General features: G+C 41.8%; 1 protein-coding gene across 7 annotated transcripts in view; it reads left to right on the forward strand.

Moving 5' to 3' along the window:
* Nucleotides 1-21835, forward strand: part of PDE1C (phosphodiesterase 1C) — a 333742-nt gene that overhangs the window by 259855 nt on the left and 52052 nt on the right. For 6 of the 7 annotated variants that reach the window (XM_042044344.1, XM_042044341.1, XM_042044342.1 and 3 more), the window contains 2 exons: nt 8931-9031; nt 10704-10832. In XM_042044344.1, the coding sequence (XP_041900278.1) occupies nt 8931-9031; nt 10704-10832 (230 nt within the window). The remainder of the gene's footprint in view (nt 1-8930; nt 9032-10703; nt 10833-21835) is intronic. The other variant, XM_042044345.1, reaches the window with a different exon arrangement.

The following is a 21835-nucleotide window of genomic DNA, read 5'->3' on the forward strand; positions in this document are numbered from 1 at the left end:
ACCTCCTAGAAAGATTCGGTTTGTCTTTGGGGTTCTAAGTTCGGGTGCGGTTGTAGTATACATCACAGGTCACCAGATGTCGCTGTTGTACCAGAGATGGCAAGAAAACGACACAGACCTCGATCCAGGAGGAAATTGAATTATTTATTCCTTTCCAAACTCGTTTATATAACCTGGTTCACTTGAATGGCATAAGGTTATTGGTCCTTTGACCATCCACCTCTTAGAATGATTCGTTAAACCCTACAGCATCCATTTCAAAATATTTATCCAGTCAGTATCATAACAGTACTGAAAACAATCTTGCACCTGCGAGATAAAGGATTGGTTTACAAAAACCTCTCAGCTAGCGTGAGTAAGTAAAGTAAGTGGTACTTACTTTACTTAAGTAAAGTGGCTGGTACTTGAATACATGTAATTCTGTTCTACTGCACTTCATTTTGCTGAAGTCCTTTCACTAACCAGTGTGCAGTTCCAAGGTCATGGAGTCTTTGTAGTGCAGAGCAGACACATGAACCAAGGTCAGCAGATGTTGAGGCTCTTACTGCAGCTCAGGCCTTCTTGAACACTCCCCAGTTGTTGCAAACTCTGTATTTGGAGCCATTGGAAAAAGAGATAAGGAAAAATCACGTGTCTCAGCCCAACAAAATTCCAACGCTCTTTTTCATGCAATGAGCGCCTTCGGTAGGCTATAGAAAACCACGATACAAATTGTCTGTCACTTGTGGTGATCATTGTATGCTGATGATACCTTTTTTTGTGCAGCTCAGTAAGAAACCTGAAAAAATGCTGCCACCAGTGTATATTGGGTGATGGAGTATAGGACAGAGAGGTACAAGCTAACAAGGCATAGTGCAGCGCTTGCTATGTCTTTTAGACCAGTTTCAACAACTGTAGAGCTGCTCACACTTGGGAACTATGTTTTGTGCACATGATCTGCCTTTCTGCAGTTCCTTGATTGCCACACAGTTATTGTTTTCAGTTCTGAAAACAGAACTGGATACTCTTCCCTGAGGAATCACATGCTCCCCTGCCTCCTGTAAACATCCAGAGTCTCCTCTGTTGAATGTAGATTGCACATGTGAATTGCAGTCATACTGCAACTAGAGCAGTAAACACTGCTGTTTATGAGAAGCAGATTTGGAAGGAGTCAGGTGCTGTCTGTCTCAACAGCTGATTCGGACAGCCTGATCCTGATGGAAGTTGTGTCACTTGCTTCTGATTGCACCTGAAGTAAAAAGGATTTAGATCAGAATTGCAGCTAATACACTCAGTGCAGTTACCTACTCAAAACCTCCTATGAGATACTAATTGGTCACTGTTGTTTTTAGGACCATTTGTTAATGAAAATGCACTGCAAGTTGTATTCGGTAGGAACAGGTGCAATGTTGAGTAATGTGAATTGTACTCCAGTGGTGAGGAAATGGATTCCCTTTTTCTCCTCAAACCATGGAAGGAGGACAGTTTTCACTTGGGGCCACTCTGCTCCAAAAGGTTACTGGATCAAAACAGCTACCCAAGTATAGCCAACTGTGCTAGTTTGAAAACAAACTAGTGGGAGACACCAAGTCAGAATAACAATTTAATACGGAAATAAAAGGAGGGGAAAAAAAAAAAAAAGGTGGATAACACTGGGCTAAACTGACAGTCAGGATACAACCTGGCACCCTGTTAGTCAGGGTGGTGGTAGCAATGCGGTAGAATGGTGGCTGCAGTCCTCCTGACATGGTGATCCTGTAGAAAGAGGGTCTGCTCTTCCTCAGAAGGTCCAGTGGTGGCTATGTAGCTCCTGTCCTCTGGAAATCCAGTGGAAAGGTTGTCTGTGATGTTCAGAATCTCAGATTATATCCAGGATGGAAGGCTTGGTTCCTCCCTCTGGGTGGAGCATCTCACAATGGGGTAATGAGTCATGAGGCCAGGTGTTGATTAGGCTCATTAACAGAAGATGGTCCAGAGGGAATTATCTCTGAGTCATGCAGCAGGACAATGATGGGCCATTAACAGAAAGATAGTCTAGAGGGAGGAGGCAAGGAAACACTGCCCCACCTGATTTCAACAGCTCATGAGGATGGTAATAGAATACACTGCAACCCAGGACACTCACTTTCACTCTATGTATGTTCGGAACTCCCTTTTTTTTCCATCTTGCTGCTTTTTGATCTGGTAGTCATTTAGCAGCAACTCAGATACGAGTGAATGACTACTATTTCATTCTAGCCTGTGATGCCCCAGTGCTGAATGGGGTTTCCTGTCCTGTGTCTGAGTGCAATAAAGCAAGGAAAGTGTTAAAAAAGAGAGAACTGGAAGGACATGAAAATACATGAGTATGATGGAGAAATTTGGACTTTTTTTCCTCTGAGAGAATGCAGCAAACTAGAAAGAAAGTAAAAAACAAACCCAAAATAACCCCACCAAAAACGAACTAAACCAAACCTCTGTTTCAGAGGAAATTGTGTTCTGAAATCACAGAATCAACTAGATTGGAAAAGACCTTTGAGATGATCGAGTCCAACCTATGATCTAACACCACCTTATCAAATAGACCATGGCACTAAGTGCTACATCCAGTCTTTTCTTAAACACCTCCAGGGATGGTGACTCCAACACCTCCCTTGGCAGCCCATTCTAATACCAGGTCACTCCTTCTGTAAAGAACTTCTTAATATCCAGCCTACACCTCTGCTGGTGCAGCTTAAGACTGTTCTTGTCCTGTCGCTGGTTGCCTGGGAGAAGAGACACACCCCCACCTGCCTTTCAGGTAGTTGTAGAAAGTGCTAAGGCCTCTCCCCTGTGCCTCCTTTTCTCCAGGCTATACAACCCCAGCTCCCTCAGCCACTCCTCATAGGAGTTGTGTTCCATACCCTTCACCAGCCTTGTTGCCCTTCTCTGGACATGCTCCAGCATCTCAACTTCCTTCCTAAATTGAGGGGCCCAGAACTGGACACAGTACTCAAGGTGTGGCATCACCAGTGCTGAGTACAGGGGAAGAATCACTTCCCTGGTCCTGCTGGCCACACTATTCCTGATCCAGGCCAGGATGCCATTGACCTTCTTGGCCACGTGGGCACACTGCTGGCTCGTGGTCAGTCTGCCATCAGTCAGCATCCCCTTTCTGCCTGGCCACTGTCCAGCCACTCTGTCCCCAGCCTGTAGTGCTGCAGGGGGTTGTTGTGACCAAAGTGCAGGACCCAGCACTTGGTTTTGTTAAACTTCGTATCATTGGACTTGGCCCATGGATCCAGCCTGTCCAGGTCTCTCTGCAGAGCTCTCCCACCCTCCAGCAGACTGACATTCACACCCAACTTGGTGTCATCTGCAAATTTGCTAATGGTAGGCTTGATCCCTTCATCCAGATCAATGATAAAGATTTTAAACAGGACTGGGCCTGACACAGATCCCTGGGGGACTCCACTAGTGACTGGCCACCAACTGGAGGCAGCACCATTCACCACCACTGTCTGGGCCCAGCCATCCAACCAGTTCTTAACCCAGAAAAATGTGCACCTGTCCAAGCCATGGGCTGCCAGCTTTTCCAGGATTATTCTGTGTGAGATGGTGTCAAAGGCTTTGCTGAAGTCCAGGTAGACAACATCCACAGCCTTCCCCTCATCTACCTCAGGTCACCTGATCATAGAAGGAGGTCAGGTTGGCTAGTCCTAAATCCATGCTGGCTGGGTCTGATCCCCAGGCTACCTTGTATGTGCCATGTGATCACTCAAGATGAACTGTTTCATAATGTTGCTGGGCACTGAGGTCAGGTTGACAGGCCTGTAGTTTCCTGGATCCTCCTTTTGGCCCTTCTTACAGATGGGCGTCACACTGGCCAGCTTCCAGTCATCTGGGACTTCCCTGGTTAGCCAAGACTGATGATAAATGATGGAGAGCACTTTAGTGAGCTCTTCTGCCAGCTCCCTCATCACTCTAGGATGGATCCCACCTGGTGTCAAAGATTTGTGAGCACGGAAGTGGCTCCACTGGTCACTAACTGCTTCCTCCTGGGTTACAGGGGATCTATTCTGCCCCCTGTCCCTATCTACTAGCTCAGGAGACCAGTTGTCCTGATCATGTGTTATTTGGTGAAAACTGATGCAAAGAGGTGTTAAGTACCTCAGCTTTCCTCACCTTTGGTAACTTATATTGCCCACCATGTCCAATAAAGAACAGAGATTTTCCTTGCCACTCTCCTTTTTTTGCCATTAACATATTTATAAAAACATTTTTTATTATCCTTTACAGAAATGAATATGTGCAATATGTATAAATATGTGCAGAGGTCAGAGAATGTACACATACCAGACTTCTATCTAGAAAAGAGGAACTAGAATGTGTGTGCTTGTAAGCATATGTACATGCTTGCACTGCAGTCAGTGCCTGAACTGAGCCCGTGCCCGTGTATTCCTACTGCAATAAGCTACACACATAGTAGCCCATGCAGAGCAGTATGATGGAGTTGTAGTCCAGAGGAGCATTGTCTGTTTCCCAGGAATATTGCCAAGGACTAATCATTCCCACACCCAAATTCTAGCTGTAATTTGGTTTAGGATCTAATATGTACAATAGGAAATCACCCCACAAACTCACAGCATGCCAACAGTGACATTTCAGCTATGCTTTTCTCATTTTAATATTTTTTTAAACTTTAGTTTTAGTTTTTTTTCTTTTTCTCTGTTTTCACTTCACCTTCCCTGAACTATACAGCCAATCTCAAAGTGCAAAGATTAATGTAGTTTGAAAATGAGAAAGGATGACCCTAGAGGTCATCTATTACCGCAGGCCTGGGCCTGAGGGTATATCACCGTGTCCCGCAGCCATAGGGAGGAGGAGGAGAGAAGATCCAGCAGGCAGGAATTGTGCAGCAAGATTGATTGATTGAATTATTTTACAAACTCTTTTATAGACTTTTTTCTTCATAGTCTAATTGGACAAAGGATCAGCCACCCCTTGGGGTGATTGGCTAAAATCCTAAAACATCCATTGTCAAAATATTTTTCTACTATACCATAAACAAGACTTTTCAAGGTTGCAGGTGGCTTGGTTGTTTACATAACTCTGCTACCTCTTCTGTGAGAGAGAAAAATCTCTCACGGACTTAGAAACTAGCAAGAAAATCCTTGCTAGCAGCATTTTTGTATCTACATACAGTCATCAGTCCTAATGTCCTGCTCACAGCAGGGCTTGCTTCTTACATGCATAGTATGTTCACACACAGTAAAGAAATGTAGGGGGCATTTTCCTCTTTCCAGGATTTGCTCACATCAGTATGTTATCATTACTGTAGTATATATAGTTCTTTAGTTAATCACTTCTACAATAATTATGCAAGCAACCTGGGCATGCTGGAACACAAGACATTGCTTTGAGAAGTGTGTTAGGGCCATTGGCTTAATTCTTCACCAATGGGATGAAAACTACTTGTGAAAAAATTATATACAAAAGTAGGAAAAAAAACCCTCATTTTTCTTGCTAACTAGTTATTTGTAATGTGGAAAAAATGCTTTTTTAAAAAAAATAGTCTATATAGTTAAAGTTTATTCTGGTCCTAAATGTAAGAAACATGTTTCTGGTTTGTCTTTACACATTCAGAAACAACACATGACAAAGGTTCATTTGCCTTTGTCATGCCCCCTTTATTTATTAACTCTCTGAAGAGTTTTGTTTCATCCCTCATTTTTGTTTTATTTTGTTTTCAATTAAATCTTTCTTCCCTCTCATCTCCTGAAATTTCATTAGTTTTCCTGTTATTTTTTCCCTCAGAATGATGCTTTGGAGTTAGTTTGTTATACTTTACTGTATGAACTACAATGTTTTTGGCTCTTTCATAGACCAAATGTTGAAAGAGGATTTGGAATTAATCTCATGTTTATCTCATAGAGGATTGGCATATAAGCATGATGTGCAGGAACAGCTTCCAAGAGCTGACACACTTTTTGCTCATTTCATTTCTTCCTTTATTAAACTCTGTAATTCAGCTCTGATTATTACTTTCTTTGGGTTTGTTTTCTGATTAATCTTTATAACTGTTTTTAAATACCATTATTTCTTTTTTAACCTGGACAATGATGGGAAAATTGTAAAGCTTAAGAAGTTTTTCTCTGATACTGACAAGAATTACAGGAGACTATTTCCTGTAGCAGACCTGAAAAACTGTGAAAGTACAGGACTTCTGTCACATCTTTTAGTACTAAAGGGAAGTGAGATCATCTTCTCCACTAGTCTATTGTTATTAGTAAGCAGATTATCATAAGCTTTGAAAATAATATCTACTTTGGAATAAAAGTTCAGAAACTCTTGGGAAGGAAACTAGTTAATTACTTACATTGTAGCAATTTGGAAATCCATTCTTTTTTTTTGTTAGATTTGGAAACATTACTCTTTCCTCTTCCTTCTTCTTTCTATATATATCAATCCTTTTGTTTACATTCGAATGAGCCACCCTAGTAGCTAATGCTTCACATTTATTGTATATTTTTTAAAGACAGTCATGCTTCCTTGCCCTCTTTTTTTTCAGTCTGGAAGCCAATACTTGGTATTTCATGCCTTTTACCCCCGGCCATTTCTGACCTCCTACCATCACATCAAGTTTGATAGGGTTTTATTCTGGATTGGTTTTGTCAGCCCTTTAGAAATCAAAACCATTCACATTTCCTTGCTCTTTTCATCTTTTGTGGCAGTTCCCTGATGTTCTTGATGGCTTTGTTCTTTAAAAATTAGCTGTTTCCAAGATGAAATCCACCACAAAGCAGTGAAATATAAAGTCAGCACTTTGATGGAGATTGCATCCATTCTCTGTAGTCTCTTTGCTGTCTTGTTTGCTTTCTCTTGCAAGGTTGGTGGCAGGAAAAAAGAGAGTGATAGGTTCCAATTACTTCCCTCCTGTTACTCACAGGCCTATTTTGACTTTTTTCTACTTACACTGCTTTATGTATTACCAACAGTTCACAGCTGTAATTCCAGTTTTATTGAGTGATCTTCCTCAAATGCTGTTATGATACTTAATACTGCTAATACAAGATACTGCTAATAATAAGATCTAATACACCCTGTTTGAAAACCTACATTACCCAAAATTGTTCAACAAGTAATGCTTTGATAAGGTATGCAAGTCAGCACTTCTCCTGTATGTGTCTTAAGAAACAAGGTAGGAGACCTCAAACACTAAGACTCATTGCCTTAGTGATATTTTAAGACTTGGGTCATGAGATCTTGTTAGTGTGGGACTTGTCAGATGCTGTCCAGGAGGTCTGAAATGGATGTGTTGGACTAGCTCAATGTGTCCTGGATGAGTTCTGCATGCATAATACAGGCTTGCTCTGGCTATTACTGAGCACTTGTGCCCTGATTCTTTTCTATCATTTGCAGTCTCTCCTTTATAGAAATGGCAGATCACAGTTAGCAATGAAAGTCCAGATCTAGACATGTAGCCTGGAAACCCTAGTTCCATTTGTTCCCCCCATTGCAGTTGCCAGAAATTGTTGCTTGAAAGTTGAATTAATGTTCTTAATCATTTGGAAATCATTCCTTATTCACAAGTCACACCTGGACACAAAATTGGACAGACTTCTCTACCATCAGTGCTCTCTAGTTATGTCCTGGATCAATTGTGTAGATATGAGAAAGCAGTGTAGTTTCTGTTTCTGATAGTTTCTTGTACTTTTCACCCTCCTTGCTCTCTTACTCTAAAACAAAAAAAAAACCAAAAAGAAAAAAACCCAAACCAAGAACTACCTTGATTATAGTCAGTAACATTGTGCAAAATATCTCTCTGCTATATTTTCAAACTACATCTTTAATGTAAGGGGATCTTTAATACTCAGACTTGCTCCATTCTTCACTGGTTTTGCAGAGATGACTATGAAATGCAGATGAAGAGCTGGACAGATTTCTGTGTGCAGAGTCCCATTGTTATTGCCTGTGCTTCCCTGCACATGCTTAACACACCAGTGGTGGTCCCTGAGCTATAGTAGATGTCTAGAATAGATTTTGGAAGCCTTAGTGCCTTTGCCAGACTTTGACTTAAAAGCCAGTTTGTATATGAATGCCTGTCAAAATGTTTTCAGGTTGACAGTGAGGTGTTACAGAAGTATTTGACAATCACTGTGGTAAAGGCTTTTTCTAAATGCAGTACATTTAAGCACTTCATACAAATATTTACAGCTTCTACAGTGTCTAAAACCTTTGACTCCAAAGTGCTTGATGTTAACAACACTCCCTTGTGGCCTACCAGTGGAAAACCAGACAATAAAATGATTTATTGACTCAGATAAAAATTATTAAAACCATCTGAATAATTTATAAATTTAAGGCAAAAGGGACTTAAGCATTGTAAAAAGGCATTGACTAGGGAATTAGGAAAAACCCCACAAACTTCAGGGCTTTCTCAAGTGTTTTTAAAAGTAATAAATAAATAACAAGATGTACATCTTTTGAGGGTATCTTCCTTGTTCTCCTCATGATTCAGTGAGTGACAAAGACTTTTAGTCCACTGGAAAATAGTGTCATTCTTCTGCACCTGAGTCTCTGCTACTCAGGTAAACTGAACTGAAAATACATACCCTGGGGGTATGTGGTTACCTGCACATATATCATCAAGTTCCCCTTGATGAACCTTGATTTTCTTGAGTTTTCCTTGTTTGACTTCTTCAAACATTGTTCTTTCAGAAGGGCATATGTTTCCCCTTGCTATGCCTTAAGCCTAATTAGCTCCTGAAACAATTTTGCTGAGTTCAATTTATTTAGATGAAGGTCCAGGATGAACACTGGTTTGGCTTTTATGTATCAACCAGAGAAGTTTGCTTTAAAACAATTGACAGGCTGCAGGGGAAAGGTATGCATGCAAGACTGACTGTCAACAGAGGAGAAATAACTTATCTTAGAAGACAAAAACCTGAGAAAATTACAATTTATCTGATTGTACTGTAATCTCTTTTCAGCACTGGCTGACAGAGCTGGAGATCTTCGCTATGATTTTTGCAGCTGCAGTACATGACTATGAGCACACTGGAACCACCAACAATTTTCACATCCAGACACGGTGAGGCCACTGTAAATCGTGATGAAGGGTTCGGAAATGGAGAGGGAAACCTTTGGAGAATAACAGCATAGCCACCTTAGAAAAGTGCAGGAACTTACTCTTTCAAGTGTTACAGGAGGAAAGTTCAATTCCTCAGGTTACATTTAATTTTCTCTTGCTCAAACATTCATAATAGAATGCATGTATTCTAGATTCCTGAGCATTGTTTCATATCAATAACCAGGAAAAAGAAAGGTCCAAAAATATTTCCATGTAAAGTTTTCAAGACAAATGGCTGTATAGAGTGATGTATTTCGATGAAGATAAAGTTTTGAAGGAGATACTATAATTTTACAGTTTTTTCTCCTTGTTGAATTTGTAGAATTAAACATTAACAAAATAAATCAGGCATTCAACCATGTTTGTTGCATTCATCAGTGGATACAAACACTACACATACTATTTTTACTTGAGTGGGGAAATATTTTTTTAAAGCATCATAAATTGCTGGAGAGTAATTAACTGATCACAAACTAGACTGGACCGGTGTTGGTGGAAGAGAGGAAAATAAGATGAAGATGGCATCAAAATTTAGAACTGTGCAAAGATTATGAAGTCTCTAGTTTCAGTGATAATTGGGCATCTAATATCTGTGTATTATTTTGACAATAGTAAGGTACTGGTAGCAATGACAAAATGTCTAAATGTCCTCGGCTGACACTGCACACTTGGGCATTTCTAACATTGTAACTAAATTAGATTATGTCTGTAATTAAAACAGATGTCTGTAGTGTGTTAGCTGAATCATGCTGTGCATCAACAATGGTTTATAGGATAAAGCACACATATGCACAATAAAGACTGGGAATGGAGAAAGAATCTCTCTATCTCTATTCTGGGTGAAGCCACACTACTCTTCTTACAACTTCATGCATACAGGAATTAGGGATCTGCTGTATTTTCCAAATACTTATAAAAATATTCAAGGAAGGACAGTCATAATTCAATTTTTCTAACATTGGACATCAGAGGGTGTAAAGTGTCAGAGGATGAAAATATACAGTGCTCTCTGGGAAGCAGCTCTTAGTGAGGACTGTAACAAAACTTATTCACCCTCTGTTGGTGTTAACTTCTTGATCTACAGACCAGTTTATCCAGTCATCAATCACAAATCTCTTCTCTAGGGCTTAAGATCAGGCATGAAGTACCTTTGGTCTTACTCTGTTCCACTGGCAATTGCCTTTCCAAATAGCATAGTCTAGCGCACAGATGTCAGAAATCAGTTCAGTTATATCTTGCTTACAGCCAGTTCTGGAAACAGTATTTAGTCACATCTTGCAATTGCTTACTTGGGTACAGTCAGACTTTAATATCAGAGAGACATACATAAGAACTGGGAAAAAGCTTCATGGTTCTACTCCAAGTTTACATATCTCTCACAGCTTTCAGCACTTGTTTTCAAGTATTTAAAAAGGAAGTTGCATGAGTCTCATCTAGTGAAATAGATTTTGCAGTGCTTTGATCTTTAGGTTTCTTTTACTGAGTAACAGCAATTAAGAAAGTATTACAAGTACACTTAAAATGCTCATATCTGTTCTATGGACTTAATTGCTGTAGCTGATCAAAGGAAAACTTCTGAATGTCTTTAGACAGGGAAGAAACAACCTTTCCTATGTTTTCTTTTAAATGCTAGGTCAGACTCAGCCATTCTATATAATGACCGGTCTGTGCTTGAAAATCACCATGTTAGTGCGGCGTATCGTCTTTTGCAAGATGATGAAGAGATGAATATTTTATGTAATCTCTCAAAGGATGATTGGAGGTAAAAATGAGCATGGCAGCTGCCTAGGAATATTAAAGCATCACCACAGACTGGTATTACATTGTTTTAATAGCAATATGCATTATTGTCTATTACATATTAGTATTTCTATGCTACAAGATAAAGAATGTTAAAAGGTGTTTGTCTTGTTTATTCCTGTTTTCAGTTTTCACTTCTGATAGTGAGACTCTACTTTGTGACATTGGGTTATAGTATACAAATTGACTCCCATATAGTTACTAAGTATCACAGTGACACAGTTTGTATACATGTAGTTGAGTGAGAGCTAGCCTGCTGTTTCTTTATCCTAAAGCATAAATATAACCTTTATCTACTTTTAACACTTCCTTTCTGGAAATTATAAATGGGACTTAATGCAAAACATAATTCAGTCCAGGCGGCATAGATCCGTCTACTATATATGCCAAGGAGATTTAAGGAGCTGCAATTTAAAATAAGCCTCATGAAATATATGATTTATCTGCCAAAACGAGCCCATGATTAACTTTCTAATAGCAGACAGTTTAAAGGATGACAGTTTTCTGTTTTTACTGGATTAGTGAATTTCAAGGGGTGATAATTTAAAAATAGCCTAGTGTGCTAGACAAGAACACTCCAGCCCCATGGTCTTTTTCATGGGAGAGGAAGCAACTTGTGAAATCCTATGTGATGCACAGTGCCTTCTACATATTCTTAAATGTGACTTTCCCAGCAGCTGGTACATGATGGAATATGATATACCCGCTCAATGGTCTCAACACCATTGATCTCTAGCACCAGGTGTTTAAGGCTATTTTTGAAATGAGTCCCATTGTCTGCTTAATTCTCTCAGGGGTGCCATGTTGCCGTAGGGCTTGTTTTTCAAGGCCCAGCATAGTGTTCTGGGCAGCGACATGAAGCATGGAGTACATCTCCAGCCATTCCGTGGTAGTTTCTACCATTGTGAGCACGTACTATTTGCCTTGGTGGGTTTGTGGCAGTGTAATATAGTCAGTCTGCCAGGCCTCCTCATACTTATGTTCAGACCAATGCCCCCCATACCACAGGGAGTTTACCTGCTTGGCCTGCTTGATTGCAGCCCATGTCTCACAGTCATGGATTACCTGGGATATAGTGTCCGTGGTCAAATCCACCCTTTGGTCACGAGCCCATTGGTGTGTTGCATCTCCTTTTCCCTGATGACTTGATGGGCCCACTAAACCAGAAAAAATTCACCCTTGTGTTGCCAGTCTTTATCTACCTGAGCCACTTTAATTTTGGCAGCCCGATCTATGTGTTAATTGCTGTGATTCTCATCATCATCTTGGCTCTTAGGCACATGATGAACTTCCATGATCATTTTCTCTATCCGGTCAGCAATGTACATCTGCTTTCCATTCCCTATTAGACCCTGTGATACAGCAAGAATCATCAGTGGAAAGAGTGTATCGCCTCTCACTCTCTGATAGCTGGTTATATGGTGGGGCCTCCTCAGCATTGTGTCACCTACTCATGTTCCTCTTTAGATGATAGTAAAAAATTCTCACCTTCAGGCCCGTTCAGGATGATTTCCAAGAACCCAGGGTGATTAGGATTTCCTATCCAAGCTTGCTGTGTGATGAGAGCCATCCACTTACTCCATGTAGCGTCAGTGGCATGATATGTGGAAGACACTTTTCCTTTAAACATTGAGCCCTGCACTGGTAGTCAGGGTGTGAGAATGAACTGTGCTTTGGTAGTAATTACTTCTAAGTTGGCTCAAACCCCTTCATAAGCTGCTAAGATCCCTTTTCCTGTTGGGGTGTAGTTGGCCTCAGATCGTTTGTATCCCTGAAACCAAAGGTCATCCTTGAGTTTCTCCAGGTACCTTCTGCCAGAGGATCCAGGAAGGACCATTCTCCCTGGCTGCAGTGTAGAGCACATTCTTCTCATCCTGTCCCATCCTGACTGACCCAAGGGCTACTGCATGGGCAATCTCTTGTCTGATCTGTTAAAAGTCTTGTTGTTGTTCAAGGCCCCACATGAAATAATTTTTCTTATGTCACAAGGTAGAGAGGGCTTACAATCTGGCTTCATTCAGGTCATGATTAGTATACTGTCAGTCTCCACTCTCCTTTAGACTTTTGCACAGGATAGATGGGGCTATTGAATGGTGAGCAAGTATTGCTGACCACTCCCTGGATCTCCATAGATCATCTTATAGATGGCAATCTTAGAGTCTCGGTCGGTGTGGTATTGTCGATGGTACGTTGTTGTGGCAGCAATTGGTACCTGCTGTTCTTCAACCCTCAGGTGTCCTACTGCAGAAGAGTCCTCTGAAAGACCAGGCAAGGTATTCAATTGTTTAATGTCTTCTGTCTTCACAGCAGCTATCCCAAAAGCCCAACGAAGTCTTTTTGGGTCTTTGAAATAACCACTCCTGAGGTAATCTATACCAAGAATACACGGACCCTCTGGACCAGCCAAAATAGAGAGTTTTTCCATTCCTTCCCAGTCAAGGTCACCTCAGCTTCCAACAGTCAGCTGCTGAGCCCCCCTCTCACCCCAGCAATGGAAACAGGTTCTGTCCCCACCATGTCATGATGGTATCAGAGTACATTGCGTGCCAGTGTCAGCCAAAGCTTTGTGTTTTTGTGGTTCTGATGTGCCAGGACATTGGATCCACACAATCCAATAGACAGAATTTTCCCATGTCTCTATCAGGCTAGAGGCAGAGCCCCTCTAGCTCTGGCTATCATTTACTCCCTGGGCATACATTCTGGAGGTCCCTTCAAGGGGATCAGACATGTCATCTTCACTTCTGTTCTGCCTAGGAAGACACTCACAGGAAACTGGAGCTAAATTCATTCTTGCCAAGTTTCCTTTGTTAGTATTCTTTTAGTTTATGTACCCGTGCTGCTAAGACGGAAGTGGGTCTTTCATCCCATCTTCTCATGTCTTCTCCATGCTCACAAAGGACAAAAGGTTGCCTCGTGTGGTGTACTCCCTCTCCCTAGCTGGGGAACACCTACTTCAGATAGCAGGCATTCTGGTCTGTACTGGTGAAACATGGAAAAGGCCCTCCCTAAGCTCCTTTCTGAGTTTCTGATGGCTTTCTGATGGCTCTCTGATACCTCTCTTCAGTTCTCTTCCAATTTCCACATATACTCGGTCAGGTCTCTTTCCAAGGCTGAGACTTGGGCTCAGGTTGGGATGTGGACAGTGTCTTCATATGTTTGTAGCCTTCTTGCCATAGTACTTGCTGTCTTATTTTCCTCATTCCATTGCAGCATCACTAGGAAGTGCGAGTACACTTGTGTCCCAAGCTGTGTAAGTTTCAACTACATAAATGTTGTACAGGGTGTGGAATTCTTGTGTGTTGGTCATTATTTGAGAAAATTACCTCTATCACAGCCAGTTCTCTCAAGCTTTGGATTCCTTGCTTGGTGGTTTTCCACGGGCCTTGATGCAGCTGGGGGTGTTCTTGGCAAAGGTATCTCTCCTTCACAATTGCTAAGAGTCGCATCCAGAGGCTGAGAGTTTGGGCCTTCTTGTGATCCCCTGGTTGATACCTATTAATTTTTTCTGTTTCTTGTTTCTGTCTCTTTTTTGCCATTTCTGTCTCTCTGAAATTGAGAGTTCTTTTACTCAGAGTTTGGATTAAAACACAGGAGATGCCAGGCTTTTCTTCTAATTGATGTTTATTATTTCTTATCTGTAGCAGAGCTGCACAGGGATGTGCCTCCAAGGTAACAGGGTGGAAAACAGCCATGAGTTCTAACTTTCAAGGCCTTTTAAAGTCCAAATCGACCAATTATGAAATACCAAGTAATATGTTTTTACTTATAATGTATATGTTTTTACTTTATTTTAACTATCTATTCATGATCTGCAGTGCGGGTTTTTTGACCCAGTAACAGAGCACTCAGATTTGTGAAGAAGAAGGAGAAATGAAAAAGAGCTAATCTACACCCCAAATCCTCCATACTGTTACACATATATATAATTATATCCCAGAAACCTAAATTCTCTAAACCCAGGGCTCCAACAGATACCCACATCGCACGACAGAAATCCCAAGTGCCGTCCAAAATTGTAGCATGACCTGCAGTGTCCCAGACTTGTATCACCCAGCTCAATATACACTTGCCCGTTCATCAGGTGAGGTTATTCTGCAGACTGCATAGACTTTCTAAGGATAGGGATTTGATGATTACTTCCAGTTCTGATTCCTCTGCTAGCTGTGAGGGTTCTGCCTCCCCGTCATCATCTACCAGGCAAATGCATTTGGTCTTGTATTTCCTCCTCTGGACAGGGGTGGTGTCTCGGTTTTGAAAGACAGGTGTCTGCTAAGGAAGGCAGAAGCCTCCCTTGAAGTGGCAGATAAAACCCCTTTCCCTCTGAGTTATTATATTTTGAAATCAAGGGCCTTTAGGCAAAGATGTGGGAAATAGGAATAACACTTCTTTACTCTCTCTCTCTCTCTATATATATATATATATATGTATATAACCAGTCAAACAAAACAACAATAACTATGGCAGTAACAGCAAACACAAACCCAGTCCCAGCCTTCTCGGCTGTCAGGCCCTTTCCCCTCGGGTGCAGTTCCGCTCACAGCCGGCAGGGGCGCTGGCGGCTCCCGGTGAGCAGGGCAGGTGCGATGGTTCCCCCGCGGCTGCAGGGGGCGCTCCGGAGCGAGCTCGGGGAGCACGCGGCACTGGTGCCCTGGGATCGTGGGAGGGATGGAACAAAGGCTTCACAAACCCCTGGGCAGCCGATCCCGGGCTCTCGGGAGCAGCAGGCTGGGACAGCAGGCTGGAGCGGCAGGCTAGAGCAGCAGGCTGGAGCGGCAGGCACAAACACAAATCCCAGGTGGCAGATGAGATGTATCCAAAAGGGGAACCCCACGGAGGCCCACGCAGGCAGGGACAGCACGGCTACAACGCAGCGAAAGCTCGAAGCAGCAGCGGGGCAGGGCGGCCACAGCCTGGCCTCCAGCAAGGCAGGGAAAGCGGCTTTTGGGATCCCGGCGTTGTTTCCAGCAGAAAGAAAAACAGCCAAAAAGAAAAAGAAGAACCAGCAGCTCCTTTCACTGCAGCTTCTCTCTCCAGACGCTGAGAGCGAACTGAACCCCACACCCAGGTGTAAACAAAGGAGTAGCCAGGCCCGCCCCACCCCCCTTTTTGTCTTTCTTAAGTACAGCTATTTGTCCCCTAGCAACATGCATATGGGAGAAAATTCCTTTAACAGGAAAAAACTAAGATTAACTAAAACCCCAACAGGTGGCTACTACTGGTTTAGGTTGCCCTTCTGGTTTAGCTGTAGCTTGAGTGACAGGAGTGTCTGCTGATTTGTTCCCCTTCCCCTCCAGCTGTAGGTGCTGCTGTGCAGTAATGAGCAGCATGGAATAAGCATTATCCAGGGCCTGGCACAGTGCAATCAGTTGCCCCTCTTTGAAACTGCCACTGTAATTTTCCTTTAAATATTCTGCTACCTTTTCTGAGTTCTGTATTTGTTCAGGGGGAAATTTCCAAACCACTGGACTAGGGAATTTCTTCAAAATCTGGCCTATATCCTTCCACATTCCATGCCACTCAGGATTTTTCACCCCCAGGATAGATCTCTGGGCAACCTCCCTAGCAATCTCAGCCCTGATTCTAAACATGTTGTAGAGCTGTACACAGGAGACATAGCAGAATTAGCAACAAGAATATAATGTCTTAACATCCAGAAGGAATTCAACAGTCTCAAAAAGTGATGTGCTAGCCCTGAAGAGGTAGAAGGAGGTGAAAGGCTGGGAAATATCATCCCATCCTGTTCCCCCAACAGGTTGGGTGAGATTATTAATAAGCCTCCAGAAGTAGCAGCCCAGACCAGGACAAGCAAACAACAATGCATACACATCTGAAATGATCTTTATTACCTCTGATTTTATCTTTCCATAAACTGACATAATGGAGTGTATAAACAAAGCAATCTTGGTTTGTATTCCTGATCTGAAAAAGAACACCTGTATGGGTGACTGCTATTTAATTTTAGCTTGTGATGCACCAAGAATAAATGGGGTTTTTTATTCTGTCTCAGTGCACAATGAAGCAAGGCAAGTGTTAAAAAACAGACACCTGGAAGGACATGAAAATACATGAGTAAGCGTTGGAGTGATTTGGTCTTCTTTTACTCTGAGAGGGAGAATATAGCAGGCTAAAAAGGAAAAAAGAAACCCCAAACCGAAAATAACCCCCATAAACCAAACCAAAGCAAAGTATATGAAAAAGTCCCAATGCTTTTATTTATGTTCAGCAAAGCTGATAATGAATTCCTTGAGGTGCACCAGGCCTATCAGTTTAGTGTGTTCCATGGTTTGCTGCAAGTGTGGGTTCCTGTAAGCTGTGCTGGATACCTGCCAGTCAACTCCATGGCTCCATGAGGGAACAAACCAAATAAATCTGTCGATTAGAAACCAAGGTGTAAAAAGATAGTTGACAGCATGGCCTGCTACCTACTGGCTGTGAGGTTAAAGAACTTAAAACCAGAGGAGCTATGGAGTTCACAGAAACATTATTTTTCCATAGAGACAGTGTTCACAGCAAAGCTCTGCTTCTGTGTTTGCTTTCTACCTTTTAGATGAAGCATTTTTCCTCCCATGTCTCATTAACTAAAGATGCAGTGCATCTACTCTGCACATTGGCAAAGAATGCTTGCATCCGAATGTGCTTACACTTTGATCACTAAGACTCAGGAAGAAGGAAGGAGAGATTGTACCCATACCTTGTGTCCTACCACAGAGTGGGGATGCAACCAGGGGAAATTAAGTTTTCTCTACATTTATTTTTTTTACAAGGCCCTTGCTCTTCTAGATAGCAAAATTAACAATAGTGAAGTACATGTGGGAGCTAAATGTGAGGTTTTCCTATGTGGTATTGGGTCAGGGAAATGATTTAAATGTACTGGAAGCTCACCAGTCAGGCCCAACCGTAAGCCTTCTCTTCTCCCAAATGCACAGTGCAGCAGCAGGTCCCTCTGCCTGCCCTCATGTGTCATGTGCCCCAGCTACTCGCCATCTCAAAGGTGCTGGAATGGTCCCTCACCAAGTATAGCAGTGTCTTTCTTATTCTGGGGAGTCCAGGATGAGACAGGAGTCCACATGCAGTCTCAAAAATGCCAAATAAGGAGGGAGAGTGGTTTTTTGGTTTCTTAAATAGGGTTTTTTTAGTTAGCTTTTTACTAGATCTTTTTTTAAAATTTGTGCTATTTTTTACTATTGTTTTTTAATTGCTTATTGGCTAGTCTTGCCAAAACACCCAAAAGTAGCCAAGAGGGGCAAAGGGAAGGACAGGGCCTGGCATCCTCTGAGCTCCTGCGCAGGGGTGATAAGAGGAGTCTATTGGATTGGAGGTCCTTGGGGCTTGGAGGGGAGGTTTTTAGTCTGAGAACAGGAAGGCCTCTAGGGCATTGCTGTCCCTGGCTTGTTCTTGCCTCAGCTACCAAATGGGTGGTTGAAGATGAAGACAGGGCCGCCCTGGCATTGCACAAAGAATTGTTGCAGATCAGTTGTGACTCTAGTCAAAGCAGGACTGATTTGATATTGGCTACATGCTCTTGAGGGGAGTGATTAGGATGAAGGTTGTGTAGGTACTTCTCCCCCATCAGCTGATGCCCATGTAACTGGAGCTGTGTAAAAGTTGTTGAGAGCTGTGAAGAAGGAAAGGAGGCATTTTTATTTCCAGTACAGTAAGTAAACGACAAACAGTCTGCAAACAGAAATCATGCTGTTGTTGAAAGGAAAATGGAGCTGGTCATGAAGGTGCTTCTGGCGATGGTTTGCTGTGTCTGTGCTGCTGTGGTGACAGCAGATCCCAGCATGCCCCTATCTAACCTGTATCACTCCAGTCCCTTGTTTTCAGGGCATATCAAGAGACGGAAGGCAATACAGGCTTCGGAAATGTCCACTGGTGACATGAGGAAGGTGTCACCTCTCTGCTGTTTCCTAGTTTCCTTTCTCCCTTTGGCTCATGCTTTTTTTGTTAAGGCCACTATGCAGACTGAATCTTTAGAGGATTGACTTTTCTTTGAGTTAGATTTTTACTAGCTTTTACGAAAGAGAAAGAGAGAGAAGAGGCAGCTGGGGAGGAGGTACTGAAGACCGCTGTTATTTTCATTTAATGAAACCCTTTGTGGGTTATGAAGATCTCAGGATATCTCTCCTCTATTCCTACCATACTTGTTGCCATGATGCCACATGACCAGGAGTAAAATAGGAGATTGATTTAGCTCTTAATATGCAGATGGAAGCTTGTGTACAAGGCATTTCCTACGCCTGAGTTGATAGGCAAGATATCTTTACTGGAAATGTTCTGATATGACCACATTTGTGAATACTTAACCTGGTGCATCTGTGACTCTCATAAAGAGATTAACTGAAGGATGTGTCTAAACTTATCAGTTTGATATAGTGGGTAGATTATAGGGGTATAATCATCTTTCCTTTTTCATCAGCTTGCACTATTTCTTCTTTTCTTGGATACAGTTTTAAGTTACCTATGTTTTAAAGACTTGGACAATTTTTCTGAAGTCAAGTTATGTAAGAAATTACACAGAAGAATTAGTATTTGAGTGAATTAACTTTTACTCTTCATGAACTTCTTCCTGAATACAAAACTGTGTTTGAATACTATAGAATAAAGGAGAACAAGATATTGCACAAATACTTGGGGGATATCGGACTTTATAGTCTGACTGGTAACATGAAGAGAGAGCTGAATCTGCCTGCCTGTTCACCATATGTCAATAATAATATTTATGAAGCCCAAGTATTCAGTCCTATGGTTTGGACAGTTTCATAGCAATGTATTGGTATTTAAAAGTAGTGCAGCCTCTTATCTTACCTCATTTCTTCTTTGAGATTGTCAAATATATTTTCTAAAAAGAAAAGAATTGGAAACTGTTTCAGCTGACTTGCTTTTCCTCTACTTTTATATACTGTGCTTCTCTAATAGAAAGATGAAAACCAGATCACTCTGAAAGTATGTAATGTAAAATATTAGCAGGCTTTTGTGTATTATTAGAATAATTAAATATAGTCAAGAGACACTTCAGTGGAAACAGATCTTGTAAAATATTACGAGATTATATAGACAGCTCTATTTAGCCAGAGCTGCTAGGCAGCACGCAGAGTGCAGCATGATAATGTGTAGGGCAGACTTTGAAGATGATGCAGAAACAAAGTGCTCAAGATGGTCAGAGCAAAAATAACAGCTGTGTGTATCCCAGGCTCTAATCTGACTCAGATGCAAAACCAAGAAATGGATAAATATCTGTAGGGTATGCCCAACCACTGCCCTGGAGGGACGTCTGCTGAGATAAGGAGATTGAGCAATCTCCCAGCGGGACTCCCTGGAAAGGCAGCTACTCTTCAGTTATGGCGAGAAGAAGACAGACCCAGAATCCTCTGGGAGACCCTATGCAGATCTTTTGTAACCCATTGGCCTTTAGCCTCTGACACCCACCCCCTGTATCCCTATAAAGCTAGCCCTCTGCCCCTGTGAGAGAGAGAGAGAGCTTGTCCCTAGCCTCCCCTTCGCAGCGGTATGGACTAACAATAAAGCTACTTCATGCGGAACCAGCTACACGAGCCTCTTGTCTCTCTCTGGTCTGGCCTGGAGGCTGCCCTGCAGAGCTGAGCTGAAATCACGAGCGCTTCTGCACGGGCCCTCCTAGCTAGCAGCTGAGGGAAGACACTGGACCTCAGGAAGGCAATTCCTTTTGGGACCATCTCTCCGGACCAGTCACAGCTTCCTTGGTCAGAGCTACTGACCCCTAACCAGCTGTCATAAATATCTATCTTCAATTCTCTCTGTAATGAATTTCAGCATTATATCAGCCTAGCAACAAATGCACAAACTTATAATCCTCTAATGTTACGTATTTTGAAATCTCATGCATTAGCTATAACTTTTACCTATGAATTTTCAAAGTCACATGCTGTTGTGATGCCTGTTGTTTGAAGTGACAAATAAGAATTTTTCAGTAGTGAAATCCTTTATTTTTTACCATCTCTGAAATATTTTTCATCTCTGTTTCAGAGAAAATGATGATCTGAAATATGTGCAGAGGTCAGAGGATGTGCATATTCCAGATTTACACCTATAAAAGGGAAAGTAGTATCTGTGTGTTTGTAAGCATATGTACATTCTTGCATTGCAATCACTGACTCATTTGCCTGAACTGAGCCCTTTGCTTTTGTATTCCTACTGCAATAAGCTACACACAAAGTAGCCCATGCAGAGCAGTATGATGGAGTTTTAGTCCAGAGGATGTAGTGAAGTCTGCTGTTCCCACAGCATTATCACACTCTTAACTTATAAAAGTAAATTTCTATGTGTTCAGGTTCTTGTCTCTTGGTTGTGTAGACAGAGACATTTGTGCTGCTGGGAACTGACCAGAACTGCCAAAAAAGAAAGTGAAATAATTTAAAATTAATTACTTTTCATCCATCATATAATTATTTGGAACGCTGCAATGTTGACTATGCAACTGATTGTACTTATGGGTTGGGAGGAGGAGGTGGTTATAGGGGGTGAAAACCAAGGCCAACTGATAGTATCAGTGTTGCAGAACTCCGGTGGTGGAGAGGCATCATTATGTGCCATCCATGGGACCAGGTAAGCACAGCAGTCTTGGGTCTCACAGTGATGGCCTGGGACTGGAATTTGAGCACAGCTACTAGAGGCAAGAGAGGAATGATCAAAATAGACTTAATGAGACATTCATGAAAAGGAGAATAGTAACTTATTTTTAAATGAATGCTGACTGTTACGATCCGGTTTAAACCCAGAGAAGCAAAGAAAGCTAAGTCTCTGTGCATAAACCGGAAAGAACTTAGAAGGTTCAAAATATTCCCAGAAACGAGATTAAAACCAAATGAGATTAAATATTGATGCCAAAAAATGGATGTATCTTATTTAATAGTAAAAGAGGCAAAGAGAAGGGAAGAGAAAAGAAAGAAAGAAAGAAAGAAAGAAAGAAAGAAAGAAAGAAAGAAA

Source organism: Corvus kubaryi, unplaced genomic scaffold, assembly GCF_017639235.1.
Source record: "Corvus kubaryi isolate FWS band 111438036 unplaced genomic scaffold, C.kubaryi_AGA036_p1.0 37398, whole genome shotgun sequence".
Taxonomy (NCBI): domain Eukaryota; kingdom Metazoa; phylum Chordata; class Aves; order Passeriformes; family Corvidae; genus Corvus; species Corvus kubaryi.